At 40.7% G+C, this 17,278-nt stretch overlaps 1 protein-coding gene across 19 annotated transcripts in view; it reads left to right on the top strand.

Annotated features, from left to right (window-relative positions):
• LOC117351636 (transducin-like enhancer protein 1) overlaps positions 1-17,278 on the top strand; it is a 307,381-nt gene that overhangs the window by 196,645 nt on the left and 93,458 nt on the right. For all 19 annotated transcript variants that reach the window (XM_033927342.1, XM_033927370.1, XM_033927331.1 and 16 more), the window contains one exon: positions 11,718-11,834. In XM_033927342.1, the coding sequence (XP_033783233.1) occupies positions 11,718-11,834 (117 nt within the window). The remainder of the gene's footprint in view (positions 1-11,717; positions 11,835-17,278) is intronic.

The raw sequence follows: 17,278 nt of genomic DNA, 5'->3' as shown, positions 1-17,278 counted from the left end.
AAGCTTTATTTTTTTTAACTGTGTGAGAGATGTACAGGGTGATGGCAGATGTTCAGGCAGAACATTCCACAGTATTCCAACATTCCCATGAATGAAATGGTGCTAAGTCACAGAATAACATATCCATCGCAAATCGGGACCTACCAACTTATAATTAATTTTTAATGAACTTTTAGTGCTTAAAACTATACAGTTCTCTTAAAATACTCAGGCACGATATCATACAGACACTGAAAAAAATCAAACGCAACACCTTGTACTGTATTCAGTATCCAAGAGGCAACCAGTGCAGTTGTTTCAAGACCGGTGACACTTGCTCAAATTTGCCTATGCCCCCAATTATACGTGCTGTAGCATTTTGAATTGCCCACAGAGCATTCAGTTTATTTCATGATCGTTTCAAATAGTGAATTGCAATAGTCCAATCTTAACTGAGAAAACTAATTTTGTCAAAACTAAACAATCATCCTGAAATCGTAAATTTTCATCATAGGTTTCAACTTCACAACTAGCTTCAAATAATAAAAGCAGGACTGCACTGCTCACCTGTTCTTGAAATAACAATTTGGCATCTATCATAACCCCTAAGCTTCTTATCACTGACTTTGCAACTGTTGAACCAGTAGAAACTGCAATTGCCATTCCCAATGGTACTTCTATATTCCTAACTATCAACAAAATGTCAATTTTTGCAAAATTCACCAACTTGTCAGCCATCCACACTCCTGCATAATCCATATATTTAGTCACTTTCATGGCAACATCCTCCCTCCATCAACTGGGAAAAAATTGTATGTCATCTTTATATTTATGGTAGGAAACCTCTAACTGCTCAAATATATCACCTAAAGGAGCCATATAGAAATTGATTAATAAAGCAGACAGTGCTGGGAAACACCTATAAGTAAAGAATATTGTGCTGATATCCTAGTGTTCACCTTTATTTGAAATGATCTATCGTGCAAAAAAGATTTGAATCAATTATATACAGTCCCCTTAATACCAAACCCAGCTAGCTTGTGCAAGAACAAATCTATGTTCACAGTATTTAATGCAGAAGATACATCCAGGGATATCAAGCAATAAATTACATCTCCATCAATTCTCTAATTTCATCAATGGTGGACCCCAACAAGGTTTCCACCCCATTCCCTTTCCAAAATCCAAGGGATTCAATCCCACTGACAAATCAATAAACTTATCCATTTGTTGCAAAACAACTTCTTCTATTATTTTACATACCATTTGTAATGTGGAGGCCGGCCTATAACTACTCAATTGTACCAGATCTATTTTCCTGGTTTTTAGTAACGGTTTCACCATTGCTTGTTTCATTATCTCTAGAAAAATTTCTTCCTGCAAAGTGGCATTTACAAGGTCAATTAAAGACAAGCTAACAGATTCCACTACTTCCCTAATCACCATCAGCTTGTTGATTTGACCTTTAATTCTAGCATAGGGTTTTGTTTGATTTATCTGATGCCTTTTTGTGGGTAGCTGAAGTAGTTAGGTAAATTAGGTATTTCCCTTCCACCATAAGGCTTTAGCTTAAGCAGGCGTTCTTAACCCAGTCCTCAGGACACACAGGGCCAGTCTGGTTTTCAAAATAAATTGACAAATATTGTTGGCTATACAGCAGGCAAAGGAGATACAGGGGATTCCTTATGCAGGTCGGGAATATAAGGTCTCTGCTTATGCAGATGATATCTTGCTTCATTTGAAGAATTCTGAATCTACCATCCTGCATTTACTGGAATTGATAGATCAATTTGTCAAATTTTCTGGATATAAAATAAATTGGAGCAAATCGGAGGTTCTTCCATTAAATGTGCATTGTGCAAAAGGATTATTTGATTCATTCCCTTTCCTTTGGAAGGAAGAGGGTATAAAATATTTTGGTATTATGATTCAGAAAACATTGGAAGGCACGATGACAGTAAATGAAAAATCTTTATTGCTGAAAGTCAAAGAAATGTGTGAGCATTGCAACCCCCTACATCTTTCTTGGTGCGGGAGAGTCCAAATCATTAAAATGATGATTTTGCCTGTAGTTTGCTACCAAATGAGTATGTTGCTGATTTATTTTCAAGGGTCCTTCTATAAAAAATTAAATAGTATTCTTACTAAATTTATTGGGCTTGGTAAAACTGCTAGAATTGTCCATATTTTTATAGATACCATCAAGCTTTCAAAATGTGGCAGGGTATGTATTGGATCCTTCCTGAAATCTTGAAGCATCTTCCGGATTGGCTTTATTTAGAATGGCAACTCATGTCCCCTTTAAGATTGTGCCATATATTGAGTATTAAACTGCCAAGGATTTATAAGGATAATTGTATTCTTTTTGATACATGAAAAACTTTAAAATTTGTTAACAATCTAACACCTGTACCAATGCAACAATCCACTTGTCAGTCCTTATGGTTGAACTCCAAGATTCAAATTGGTGAGTCTAAGATTCTCTGGAAGCATTGGCTGCAGGCAGGCATACAAACATTAGATGATATATTATCAAATGGGAAACTGCTTGATTTTTCACAACTGCAGCAAACATTCGATATTACAAAGTCTCAAGCATATAAGTGGTTGCAGTTAAAGCAGGCCATTCAGAAGTGATTCTTTGACAAAATTTTAAAAATCAATATAGCTGGCCGGGCCTATATTTCCAGACAGATTTGCTAGGGGATCAGGCAGCCAAGGAGTATAAATTAATTTCCAAATATTTGAATAAGAAACCAAAAACAAGCCTAAGGGATATTTGGGGCATTGAGATAAAGCAAAAGATTTCTGCTACTCAATGGCCACGTATTTGGTCTTAGAGGATGAGATCTACAGCGTCAGCATCTATGAGACAAACCTGGTTCTTTCTGTTATATAGGATTTTTTGGACCCCTGTTCATTTGCAAAAATTGTATTGAAGGTTCTGGCAATTAGTCAAAGATAGGATAAGTGGTTCAGTTGGGGGGAAGGGGTGGTGTGACATTTTTGGGGCTCATAAGAGTACAGGGCTTTGGAGTACCTTTCCACCCTCATTAATCTCACTTGCCCTATATAGAGAAGGAAGGGGAGGGAGTTTGGTTGATGTTACTCGTTTATTGTATATGCTTGTTCTATTATTGTATATGATGCATTATTATTTGTACTGTGCACCTTTGGGGTGCGCTGTGTCAACGGCAGCCTCAGGGCAATGGGTCCTGGGACACTGGGACAAGGAATACTCTTGTGTGCCGCTGCGGGCAGCACATGGAAGAAAAATAAAAGTTAAAGAAAAAGAAACACCACCACACTAGGGAGGTAATTTTCAAGCAACTGACTGGTTTATTCCTTAAACAAGCTAGACAAGCCGTCCTGCTTGCTTCCAACATAAACCAGTTCAAAAAAAACCCCCAAACTAGTCAGGATTCTTAGATAGCAAACATAGTCCCAAAAACATTCATACAGTTCACTCAAACAGTCTCTGGGATGAATGTGATTTACATATGGTTCTAAACCAAAAATACAAGCCTTTCCAAAAGCTGGCACTGGTTCCACAGTTAACTAATAACTTCAGCTTGGAAAGTTCCAACAAAAAAAAAAATAAAGAACAACGGTCCTTTTCTTTTGTGCTGATGACTTTAGCTTGTGCCAGTATTACGGTACTGGTCTTCCCAGCAGCTAACGTGCTGGCCAGGCAGTGTGCTCCATGTGGTAACAATGCTGCCAAATAATTAGGATCTCTATCCCACCACTTTGAACGCAGGGCAAACCCTACTGCCTGGGCTTAGAACAATTCAATTTCAAAAGAAAAAAAACAACAACAAGATAAGTCTTTCTCAGTTCTTAAAGGAGCTCTCACAATACTCCAAATCTCCCAGGATTATCAAAGGACAACTTCAATGCAGGTAAGGCTTCAATAACCCATCTAGGCAGTTTTCACTACTTGCTTTTTAGAACAGCAAACTTCCATCGGTTGGACTCCATTCTGAAGCTCAGCAGTGGGCTCTGGATCCAGCTCCATGTCTTGAGAAACTTCAGACAGGCAGGGAGACGGTTCTACTTCAGCCTCAGTTAGCTCAATGCATTCAGGCTGTGGACTGCCCCTTCAGAGCTCTCAGCCCTGAGCGTCGCTGCCAGTTTTCTAACTGCAGCCGCTCCTGTTCCCTCTGTTTCTCCTTCTGCCTCTCTAATAGTTCAGTTCTCAGGATTAGAAATCTGCAGCCACGCCCCCAACCCTCAGGTGCAGAGGATTTCCTATCAACTACCTCTATGACTGTGTGGGGGAGGGGAAATCTGCAGCTCTGCTCCCTGGCTCCCTCTACAGGGTAAGGAAGGAAAGTCGGGCAATTTGGCAGTTTGGGGTTTAAATGGACCAGCCTTAGAAGTGTCTGCTTTTGACCTGTGCACTGCTCTAGGGACACTCCTAGCAGGCATAGGCTGCATACCACAGCTGGTGTTGTATTTGCTGTGTTTGCATCAATAAAAATTGTTTGAACCTAGATAGTTCAAAGTCTAATAGATGCCTGGCATTGTCATCTTGATATAGGGACGCAGGATCACATGTTGTACTTTTGCCCCTTAATGTTAGGCTTCTGGAAGTCGATATGGGTTACAATTAATAGGATATTGGGTGACTCTATTCCTATGTCATACGATATGTTTCTGTTTGAAACTATATTACAACCCAAGTTTCTAATTCTGCAGCTAAGAATAGATTACTTCTTGTAAAGACTGGGATTGCTATACAAATAATCACAAAAAAACTGGAAGAATTGTCATAGATTAAATCATACCTTTTGGTGGGAATCTCTGTGCTTATGTTATCGATGTGAACGTATGAATTCAGAAATAAAGGGTTATGGTAAAAACTCCAATGAGATTTGGGGCCCATTAGCAAATTTTGTATCCATCAATTAATAGTCCAAGCCTTTCTTTTTCATTGAGTTTTACACACATCTGGGTTAGGAGGAAAGGTGTGTGTGGGGGGGAAGATGTCTATATTATTATTTTTTAGTAATAAGTGCTGTTATTTGGTGCCAATTGTATTTTTGTATGCACTTTATGTATGAATAAAGATTTAGAAAAAAATAAAAAATAAATTGGCAAACGGTTTGCTAGTCCTAGAAGAATGGGCTATGTAAAAGCAGACATGTTGGTAGTCTGTTAAAATCCTTTACTGCAGAGGTCACAGAAAAAGTGCATGACATGGTTGTGTTTCAACAGAAAGCAGATAAGGAGCAGAGTAAAAGGAATAAAAACCCCATGTAGAATCCAACAGAAAGAAAACAAGTGGGGAGTGGGACAGAACACGTCAACCTTGGGACAAACTTTTATTTCTTTAACTTCAAAATAAATACAAGTGCACCTGAATAAAAGCACATTTATAAAAAGTCCTGTGAAACTAATGTCCTTATATTGAAGGGATTCAATCAATGACCCGACACGGTCCGTGTTTCACCCAGCAAGGCTGCTTCAGGGGTGGTATAATTACTAATAACACATAAAAACCTAAATTAGTATGAACTATAAATAATAATATTAAATATTAAGTTAACTAACAAGACATAAACACACAAAAAAAGTGTGTTTGTGAAACTAATTATTGTGTGAAACTTATAAGTACATGTAGATATAACCATAGAAAAGTTTCTAGGCCAATATTTGTTGTTACATACTTCATGCTTATAAGGTTTTCCACAAAAGAATAACCAATATTCTACTTTTAGTATAGAAAATATACTAAAACACACACAAATTGGTCAGAATATATATAAAAAAATAAATATCAATTAATGTTTGTGAATATACATACAAATACAAACATGAAGAGTAATCACTATAAACAAGTCCATAAAAGAATTAATTAATTAATAAATAGTCACTGAGCCAGTGGCTATATACCTACATACCCTCAAAAGAATGCTTTTCTAACACATTCCGCAAAAGAAAGTCCTGAGGTATAGTATCACAAGTGCCCTTAAAGAGAGCTTAAGCACCTTTTATGTGATCACTATAATAAAGGATTTTAACAGACTACCTTGTCTGCTTCTGCATCTCCGATTTTTCATGCTTTCCAAATATTCACAATGAATATGCATAAGAGAGATTTACATAAAAATGGAGGGAATGCATTCAAATTTATCTCATGGGTATTCCTTGCAAATATCCTGAAAACATGACTGGCTGAGTGTATCCCGAGGTCTAGATTGAGAACCCCTGCTCTAAAGACCTCTCTTACTAAAATGTATGATCAGTTAATACATATTAATCTACATGTGTTAATTTCTACATACTAAATAGGCCCTATTGAGAATGGGGTTTATATTATTTAACATGCTTTAAAGTTTAATAAGTTAATATGCATTAGCATATTAGTAAAATGAGGCCCTAAGTTTGTAACTAAGGAAGTGCGGAAAAGTGACTGAAGTCATAAGGAACCTTAGTAGAATTTGAACACCAGTTTCCCTGGTTATCAGTCTACTAGGTGGCTGTTCATCTTATGTCCCTTGCGTCTACTAGTGAAACTTGTAAAATTTATTACCACTTTTTAGAAGAGCTGATAAAAGGTCAATATAGAATAGAAAAAATCCAGTCAATCCCTTTGTGCGGGAGGCATTGGGGACAGACAGGAGATCAGCCTCTTCTAGTCCAGAGCTGTGTCTCTGCGCCAGACGATTATCAGCAGGAGAATGGGGAACGAGAAGAGTTCCTTAATTTCTGCAAAAGCATGTTAGGGATCTGTGGAAAAGTGTGCCAAGCCCAGGAATCATTTTAATGGCCAGGAAGAAAGCGCCTTATATGAGGAGCAGCTGATGGAGCAAAGAGCAGGGTGGCAGAAGGCAGGGTGGTCGGAAAGGGCTTGAGTGACTGGTCTTCAGCAGTCGCTTGTTTGTGATCACCCAGCCCAGCCCAGTTGCAGTGTTTTGGTTAGTGAATCGAGTCCCTGCCTACTTTGCATGCCATTCCCCTCATTTGCATGCACGGATCAGAGGATGATCAGCAGAGAGGTAAGTGAATCGGGCTGGAGGGAAATTGGGTTGCAAAGGGGTCGCAAACCGATCGGTACACAATTGGTTTGCATAGTGAATCTAGCCCTAAATATCCTTTAGTAAAAGGGCATCTAAAGAATTAGCTATTTTTTGAAAATGGAACCATACTAAACATCCCAGCTGTTCATTTAACATAAGGCTATTTGAAAAGTCTAATTTTGTTAATGATAGTTTTAAAACATTGCATCTTGACTCTGTCATATGATATACCAGGAGGAAGGCATAAATCATTCGTACCTGGAAGTAGGCATTTTGAAATTCCCCTTTTTGTCAGAGTAGCAAACACATTTGCACTAGCAACTTTTTTATGATAAAATCTGGAATTAAAGTACTTTATAGATTGTTCAAAGTTGTATGTATTTTGACTTTGTTAAACTTGCAGGGGGTCAATTTTTCAAAGAAAATTATGCATTCACTAATGGCTAGTAGTTCCATTCCTTAGCGCCAGCAGCAGATAAATCCAGAGACGAGTGGGTTTTGTCCATCTACCAGCAGATGGATATAGAGACTACTGAGTTGAACTCTGATTTATTGGATGGAAAGCCTTCTGTTTAATCAGTATGCTCTATCTCCAGATGGTGGATGGATCTGTTCTGCACAGCTCGTATCTCTGAATTTAGCTCCTGTTGTGGCCTGGTTCAGTTGAGTTTAGGGATGTGTGGCTGAGCAATGAAGGTTCCTTTCCCATCTTTCCTTTGGGGTTCTGAATTTTCTCCTTACACCACACACACATCTGCATACATTTTATGGTCCTATGGTACAGTCTAGTGTTTCACACAGAACATAATGCTGTCCAAAGCTTTGCATTAAAGATTACTGCCTGTAATGTTGAAACATGTGGGAAATGTAGTTACATAATAAACTACAAAGAAGTGCGGAGAAGACTCACAGACTGAGTGTAACAGCAGGTCTGAAGTGGGGTACAGTTTACCTTAAGGATCATTAAGGGGAAGTGTGGTACTTCACTTCAGATGACCCACGGTCTAGTGCAGTGTTTATCAACTCCACAACCAATCAGGTTTTCAGGGTATCTACAAAGAAACATCCATGAGAGCTTTCTTGGTATGCAAATCTATCTCATGCATATTCATTGTGGATATCCTGAAGACCCAGCTGGCGGGGTATGCCCTGAGGACTATGTTGACAAGCACTGGTCTAGTGGACCAACCCCCTCGACACATGAAAATTCCAGGTAGTCTTAGCAGCCCTGTTTCCCTCTCCCTAACCCGACATCCAAAACTCTCTATATGTATCATTTAAATTTTATATACCACATATATCTATGCAGTTTACACATTACATACACATGTCCTGTGCTCCCTGCGATCACTACAAATATCACAGAACAGTCAAGCTAAGAGAAACACCTTTTTAACACTCTTCCCCCAATAGCTCACAGAATTCAAGAGGACATGAACCGGTATTATCAAATCAAATTTGATTAATAAAAGTGCTGAAAGACATTGAAAGTTGAATATATATTAGAATATTCTTGAAAAGTGTATCCTAGACTTAGAAGGGCATTAACATAAGAAAGAATTAACAAATAGTTGTGTTTTCAGCATTTTCTTAAAGTTAATCTTCCCAGCACAAAATCACAAAATTCTAGGCAGAGCATTCCAAAGTTTTACACCAGCCATTGACATCATTGATAACTCCAATCGTAACATGCAAAATAGTCATCCTCCCCTTCAGACTCAGTTTCATAGAAAAATAATTCCTTGTTAGACTAGCATTCTCTCAGACCCTCCTCAACCATCTTAAAAAGTTGAAAGGCAGGAGTGGTGCTCAGTTTGCTTCTCTAATGCCATCATTCAAAATGGGCAGTGCCTGTCTAATGTACCGCCAGAGAAAACCTATCAAGTAAGGCAATACTTATTGCTTTCTTTGGTAGACTGACTTCAGCTAGTGTGTTTGATCTGCCATTGTGAATGACAGCGGCACCAGAGGCAGAAGCAAATTTAATGTTGACTCTTTTTGTAGTGGATAAGGAGAGTTTGGGGGGGTTGGAGGGGGAACACTAGGCCAGTGTTTCTCAAATCTGTCCTAGGGAATCACCATACAGTTGAGTTTTCAAGGTATCTCTAATGAATATCCATGAAAGAGAGTTGCATATAATGGAAGTTACGGAAATGCAAATCTGTCTCCTGCATAGTTAATAGAGTTATCTTGAAAGCCTGACAGGCTGGTGGTTGTTTGAGAACCACTACACTAGACTACCAAGGATTTATTTCTCTGTGGTGGTGGGGGGGTGTTTATGTGGAAAAAAGTCCATTACCACATGTATGTCAGCAGGGGGGGGGTGCAGCATTGGAAGGCAGTAGGGGCTTTTCAACGGTTGAGTTGGTTCAGGAAGGAGGGGTCCACTAGACTACGGGGGAGGTATTGCAGACCCCATATGTGTGTGCTAAAATCCCCCTTCCTTTCAGAGTGCTAAACTATTCTCCACCCACGCAATGACAGGAATTGGGGCCATATAGCAATGAGCTATATGGCCCCAATATGTGCTATTTTTTTTTTCTGACATACATTTTAACATAGCAGTAATTTGCATGTTCATTGCTTACTACTCTGGGTAGGCTTACATTAGCAAGCTGTGGACTCAGCAGTTCTAACACTAGCTTTCCTGTATTGACTCCCCCCCTCCCCCCCTTGGATGCTTCCCTTAAATTTTGCATGCTCTGTTTAAACCCTGTGGGTAGCAGTCCTGGTATTCATCCTGTGTTCAGTGTGATGCTGTGGGACCTTAGAATATATGTATAAACTCTCCTTTTAGGAATCCCCCACCCCAGCAGGGGTCATGGAAAAAAAAAAAAAAAGCTCTAATTTGCTATTTAGTTGATTATTCTGGTATGTTGAGGCTGTTACTGTAATGGCAGTAGCTGTACATCTATTGCTGTGTCTGTTTTTTGAAGAATAGTGGTACATTCTTGAAGTTTCTCTGGTTGTTTATGCTGTTTTATATTGTGTATATTTAAGGCTGATGTAGTTTAATGAGAGTATTCGGCTCTGAAAGATGAGGAACTTCAAATGTCTCCTCTTAGAAATGGCACAAAATCTTGAACTGGCTTGGCTTGATTGCTTTTATGTGCTTTATTTTATTATGATTATTATGATTTTACTTTTTCACTTCTGCTAGGTTTATCTAATACCTAACCTGCTTCGCTTGGGGGAAGAGGGGTAACTAATCAATAGTTAAACTGAGTTGGTTCAGTGATCCAGCAAAATCCCCTTTTATTCATAAAACATTGCAGTGAAGACGTTACCTCTAGTTCCTTTATACTGAATTTCATTGGTGTCTTCCTTAAGCTTTGTGTAAGACTGTTTAGGTTGAACAGTCATGAATAAAAGGAAGATTAGTGCAGCCACTGAAAGAGGCAGAGTAGGATACAAATTGTCATGGTGCCCGGTTTTTGTTTTTTTTTCCCCCCCTTCCTCTGGAAGTTTTGAGATTTTTTTTTCTGTTGGCCATTAAGCATTGTTGCTTTAAGAGGACTGGAAAATCCCATGGTGGCATCTTTAGGCTTTTAAAGTTCAGTTTATACAAACTAAAGAGCAAGCTGGTCTGTTATTTATTATGGTCCTGTTCCAAGAAAATCATATATGACTCAAAATACATAACACAAAATTTATTTTATATGTTTATGGCTAAACTGCAACCAGAAAACTTGTGCAGAATATATATATTTTTTAAAGTAATATAAATTCATGTTGTCATTATGTTTTTCCTCTGTTTTAGACTGCATTTGTAGAAAGGTTATTGGTGCTTTCTGAAAGGAGTGTGTTTTTTTTTTTTCCACAGCTCATTCAGCATTATTCTTGGCATTAACACATCACTGAACAAATTGCTCTCTTGCATATGCTAATCCTGCACTTAAAAGGACTCATTGTAACATGTTTTAATGCTCTAGCCCGAGGGCAAAATGGGAATGGAAGGCATGTCAAATTGCCATGTGACCCAAAAATACTGAAAATGCTTGTTTTCTTCGGGTCAACAGTTTACACTTAGCCTATCTGAATGAAAGTTGTCTGTGCAGTTTGTGGAAAAGATTAGTCTTTGGTATTGTGTTTTTGTCTGGAGGTGTTAGTTGGAGTTGGGTTTTAGATTAAGTCTGATTACACACAGACTTTTCTCTCCCCCTGTCCCTCTCAGTTTAACTTAAAACTATTTTCTATTCTTCCACCAAGAAAAATATCTAAAGTTTATATTGGATAACCTTTTGCTGCAGCTGACGACACCCCTTTATTTTAATCTCTGAATGTCCTGATCACATTTGTAACATCTCTGACTGCATAATCTTAAGGTTCACACATTTTCATGGCTTCAGGATGTCAAAGTAATCTCCATCAGAATGTATATGAAGTATGTTCATGAATAAACACAACGGCTCTTTTTCCCCCCTCTCTCAAACAATGAGATCAATTGAATGGAGCACTGAATGGACAGTGACTGACTGAGTGCACCAGTGATTGGCTGATCTGCGTTAAAGCCAAGCTCCCTCTTTAAAATGCATGAACTTCTATAAATGTTTGCCTTGGAAGGCTTTGATGACTTGAATTAAATGGCATAAAAGGCTGTGTAGCTATCACATTTCTAAAGGGCCTATCACATCCACGTTTGGTTTTCATGAGCCTACAGAGGAATCCTGGAAGGAATTTTTTTTGATTGACCTTGTCTTTTTGTCTTTACAGAGTAATTCTCTGTTGGTCCCTGACAGCCTGCGAGGCTCTGATAAACGCAGGAATGGACCTGAATATTCTAATGACATCAAAAAAAGAAAGGTGGATGATAAGGATTCTAGCCACTATGTAAGTAGTTGACTTCAGTATTTATTTCTCTAGTTAGGAATTTGGAGCACAAAACAATTTTCCCCGTTACTACTTGTAGGAGAGAGATGTAGGAGAAAAACTGTTTTTGTATAAAATTGTGTGTTTGCAACCTTCATCTATGTCCTCCTATTGATACCTCCTGTAGGTTTTCAAAATATTCATAACATAATTTCTAACAGTGAATCAAAAAACTGTGTGCCGCGGCAAAATTTTGGGTGTGCCACGAGAGGTGCCCTGATGGGAGTCAACCGGCACTGGCACCTTTCCATTCCCCCCCCCCCCCCAACATAGTAATTTTAGGGTTAGCAGATAGAGAGATTTCCAAAACCCGTCAGTTTGTCTGGGTTTTGGAAGTCCCCAAGCTCCGGGCCTGCATCTGGAGGACCTCCGTGCATGCGTAGAAATTGATGTTATGACATCACGTTGACGTCCACGTGTGCGCAGAGGCCCTCTAGATGTGAACCATAGTTTAGTATGCCTGGGCAGAAAAAAGTTTGCGAGACACTAATTTATATTATGGGTGGGATGGATGCTGATTTCTTCTTTGTTCTCAGTCATGCTATTTACAGGCAGACCAGACCAGACAGTTAAGAGTTTTCAACCATTGTATTAAAATGTTAAAAAGTTGAATGCAGGAACTTAGCATCAAAATGTGGAACTGGGTGTGCTGTCTGGGTAGATAATCGGATGTTCCTGCCTTCCACCAACTAGCACTTAAGTGCATTAGCAAAATAAAATGGTATACTGAATGATGATTAGAGAGTACTGGAGGGAAATCCAGAAACCAATTGTGGCCCTTGGCATCACAACAAGAATTAAATTGGACAGATTAGATGAGCTTTACAGTCCTTATCTGCTATTATGTTTGCTGTAATATTTTCAAACAAATGACTTGCAAAAGCAACACATTCTACAGGATTAATCTTCCTTGCTTTAGCAAGTCTGTGTAGTTATAGTTGTTTATCTTTGGGAAATTTAAATCTGTACATAACTTTATTCAAGACACTGTTCACCCAGCAGATCATGATGTGCTTCGCAGTTCTGTAATTAGGAAAAGGGAGATGGGATTTGATATAGCACCTTTCTGTGGTTGCAATTGAAGTTTACATGTGATTTGCCCAGAATCCCAAGGAGCTGTAGTGGGAAGCAAATCCAGTTCCCTGGTGCTCAGGCCACTGCACTAGCCATAAAACCACTCCAGGTACAAAATAAGTACCTGTACATGAACTGCTTTGGTTGTAACCATAGAAAGGTGGTATATCAACTCCCACCCCTTTTCCTTTCTTTTTCTGAGAATGACAATGAAAAAAAAAAAAAGTGGGGTTTTTTTTTTCCCCTTTTCTACTGAAATCAAAACCCACCTATTCAAAAAATTTATACAGATGGCTTAACCCCAACCGGACCCCCCTCAACGCAACTCCCCTCTCCTCCCCCCTTCACCAGTTCCCTTCTCTTTGGCATCAAGCATGTCAACTGCTTCCCTAACGGTATATATACTGGATCTGCACTATTTCCTATTTGTACAGCATCTTGTAGCTCTTGAAATATACAGCTCCATTATTCTTGTAACTTCTCCTGGAAATGACCAGAATTCTCTCTGTAATTATCCTGGAAATGTCCAGTTGTCTCTTTTGTAATCCGCCCAGAACTGCAAGGTTGAGGCGGAATAGAAATCAGTAATGTAATGTAATGTAATCTATACCAGATAAACAGTGATGGTGCTTGCAGTGATTAGGCTGAATTCTTTGCCCAACAGTTTAAAACGGGAGATAAAAGTAATTTAGTCAAGGTAGCAGTTTGGGGCAGAGGAGGGTGTTAGGCTTATATCCCAAATTAAAATACTTTTTCTTTTTTAATTAAACTTTATTTAGTTTTCAAATCCAACAAAAAATGCAATATAATATACATACAAAACACAATAATCAAATAAGCACTTATAATCAATAAGTATTAATACAAAAATAAAACTCCCTCTCCCGTTCAAAATTTTCCATCGGGGAATAATACCAAACAAAAGATATATTCCCCCCCTCCCCCTGTGGGTGCAAAAACAACAGGAAATAAAGATAAATGACAAGTATAACAACTCTACAAAAGATGTAAATGGACCCCAAACTAATTTCTCTGAGAATGACAATGGAAAAAAAAAAAAGAAGTTTTTTTTTTTGGCCTTTTATACTGCTATACCAGATAAACAGTGATGGTGGATGCAGTGATTAGGCTGAATTATTTGCCCAACAGTTTAAAACAGGAGATTAAAGTAATTTAGTCAAGGTAGCAGTTAGGCTTATATCCCAAAATGAAAATATTTACTAAAATAAATTTTTCAGATCAAGGAAAAAAATTCATAAAAAATAGTTTATTAAAATACGTCAAACATATGTCAATTTTATTCCATTATAACACAATATATTGTAAACTGTGCTACAGGATTTCCTAACCCATGCTACAAAATCTACCCCTGAGCTCTCCTAGGGCACTTTGCTATACTTGTGCTTAACCCCATAGGTCCAGAGCATCAGCTCCAGATGAAAAGCAGTATATTATCAAATACTGCCTTCAAGTTTCCAGCTGTCCCCTTGGGGACTGCTAGTTATTTTCCTAAGTGGATAAACTCCATTTACCCATCATTGATGAACAAAAAGTCCTTCTTGTGAAAGTGTGGGATCACTGCATTTCAATAACCAGCAAGAGAGGCTTTCTAATCTGTTTTTGTTGCAAAGTCAGCAGTGTACCAAGAAATGGTTCAATTTTAGTTGACTAGTAGAACTAGAAGAATTAAGATTTCTCTCTCTTGATTTTTTTTTTTTTTTTCAAAATCATTTAACTCAGGGGTCTCAAAGTCCCTCCTTAAGGGCCGCAATCCAGTCGGGTTTTCAGGATTTCCCCAATGAATATGCATGAGATCTATGTGCATGCACTGCTTTCAATGCATATTCATTGGGGAAATCCTGAAAACCCGACTGGATTGCGGCCCTCAAGGAGGGACTTTGAGATCCCTGATTTAACTCTAGCTTCATTCAACCATTTAAGTCTGGCTTACATCTCTACTACTACTACTACTACTACTATTTATCACTTAATATAGCTCTGAAAGGCATACACAGCGCTGTACATTTTGACATTTAATAGATGGTCCCCAACTGACTGCACGGATTGCTCTCCAGCATGCGCTGGCCCTCCGTGTCTGGCAGAGCTGGAAAAAAACCTTTACTTTACTTTTTGTGAACCCTTTATACTTTTAATATCGCGAGCCCGTGGTTTAACCCCGCTTTAAACCCGCAGGTTAAAACCACGGGATTGCAGTGCGGGAAAGCGCAGGAGATCGGGGCTGAGAGCAGAGAAGCAGGAGAGTCATGGCAGAGAAGTAGGAGGTCGGGGCTGAGAGCAGGGTTTTTACATAAGCAACTGGTCCTCAGTCGCTTGTTTTTCGATCAGCCAGACTAGTCGGATTGCCTGCATTTGTTTAGTGAATAATGTCCTTCCTACTTTGCATGCCGTTTCCCCTCATTTGCATGCGCAGATCAGATCTGATCGGAGGATGATCGGCCACGAGGTTAGTGAATCAGGTCGGAGGAAAATCGGGTCACAAAGGGTTTGCTAAGTGGTCGGGACTTGATCGGTGGGCTTAGTGAATCTAGCCCCTAGAGTTAAGGATGCAGAACCAAAGGTGAGAAGAGTTAGGAATTGAAAGCAGTCTCGAAGAGGTGGGCTTATACCATTTAAATCCCCTCTTCACAGCAGACACTAGCTGTGCTCCCACGGTATTTTTTATTTTTTTTTTTAAACGGATGCATGCTGATACTAACATTAGCGCATGGCCAAGAAAACTAGAAAAATGCCAAATATACACCCATGCTAGAAATGGGCATAACATACGGAAAAGACTTACGTACGAATATGCTAAACCCATTTATTAGCTCAGCTAACCAACTCTCCGACTTTATAGAAAATACTAACGCACTACATCCTAACCAAACAGGCTTTCGAAAACTTCACAATACAGAGTATTCGTTAATAGGTCTAACATCGAATATACAATATTTTTTAGACCATCACAAATCTGTCATTCTTTTTTCATTAGATATTTCCGCCGCTTTCGATACTATAGACCACGATCTACTTCTACGCAGGTTAGAATCAATAGGCATCAACGAGAAAGTTCTTTCTTGGTTCACCTCCAATCTCGCTAATCGCACCTCTTCTGTCAGGTTTAATAATGAACTGTCCACAACCTACCGTATTTTCACGTAGATAACGCGCACCTGTGTAAAACGCACACACGGGTATAGCGCGCGGAAAACACAAATTTATATACAGAAATTTTTATATACTGCGCACACCCGTATACCGCGCATGCTGCCCGACTCTCCCGTCGCCGCCCGACTCTCCTTTCGCTCGCCTCGACTCTCCTCTGGCCACCCCGACTCTTCTTTCGCCCGCCCCGACTCTCCTCTCCCCCTTGAAGTACTGTCTCCACCCTGAAAGCCTGATGCCCCCCAACGTCCGATTCACCCCCACCCCCCCGCAGGACCACTCGCACCCCCACCCCGAAGGACCGCTCACACGCACTCCCACCCGCACCCCCACCCTGAAGGACCGCTCGCACCCCCACAGCCTCCCGACCCCCCCCATCATGTAGAAGCTCCTACCGGTGTCCTGCTGCTTTCTCTTGGCGGTCCCGGCCCTTCTGTGAGCCCTGCGCCTGCGCTGCTTCCTCTTCCAGCGGTTCGCCCTTTCTCTATCGTCAAGCCCTCTTGCCCCGCCGACTCCCCGACTCCCCAACACGATCGGGGCAAGAGGGAGCTCAAGCCCTCTTGCCCCAGCCAACCGCGGCACCCCCGACACGATCGGGGCAAGAGGGAGCTCAAGCCCTCTTGCCCCCCTGACATGATCGGGGCAAAAGGGAGCCCAAGCCCTCTTGCCCCGCCAACTCCCCAACTCCCCGACAATATCGGGCCAGGAGGGAGCCCAAACCCTCCTGGCCACGGCGACCCCCTAACCCCACCCCGCACTACATTACGGGCAGGAGGGATCCCAGGCCCTCCTGCCCTCGATGCAAACCCCCCTCCCCCCAATGACCGCCCCCCCAAGAACCTCCGACCGCCCCCCCCCCCGCCGACCCGCGACCCCCCTGGCCGACCCCCGCGACACCCCCACCCCCCTTCCCCGTACCTTTGTGTAGTTGGCCGGACAGACGGGAGCCAAACCCGACCATGTGCCCAGGCGCCTTAGGCCCCACCAGTAGGCGGAGCTTTGGGACGGATGGGCCAATCCGGCCTTATTTCGTCGTTGGCTGCCTGCCAGACAGGCGGGTTTGGCTCCCGTCTGTCCGGCCAACTACACAAAGGTACGGGGAAGGGGGGTGGGGGTGTCGTGGGGGTCAGCCAGGGGGGTTGTGGGTCGGCTGGGGGGGCGGTTGG

This window comes from Geotrypetes seraphini, chromosome 1 (genome assembly GCF_902459505.1).
Source record: "Geotrypetes seraphini chromosome 1, aGeoSer1.1, whole genome shotgun sequence".
In the NCBI taxonomy this organism is placed as follows: domain Eukaryota; kingdom Metazoa; phylum Chordata; class Amphibia; order Gymnophiona; family Dermophiidae; genus Geotrypetes; species Geotrypetes seraphini.
Note: the sequence above shows the minus strand (reverse complement) of the source record. Positions and strands in the feature narration are given on the sequence as shown.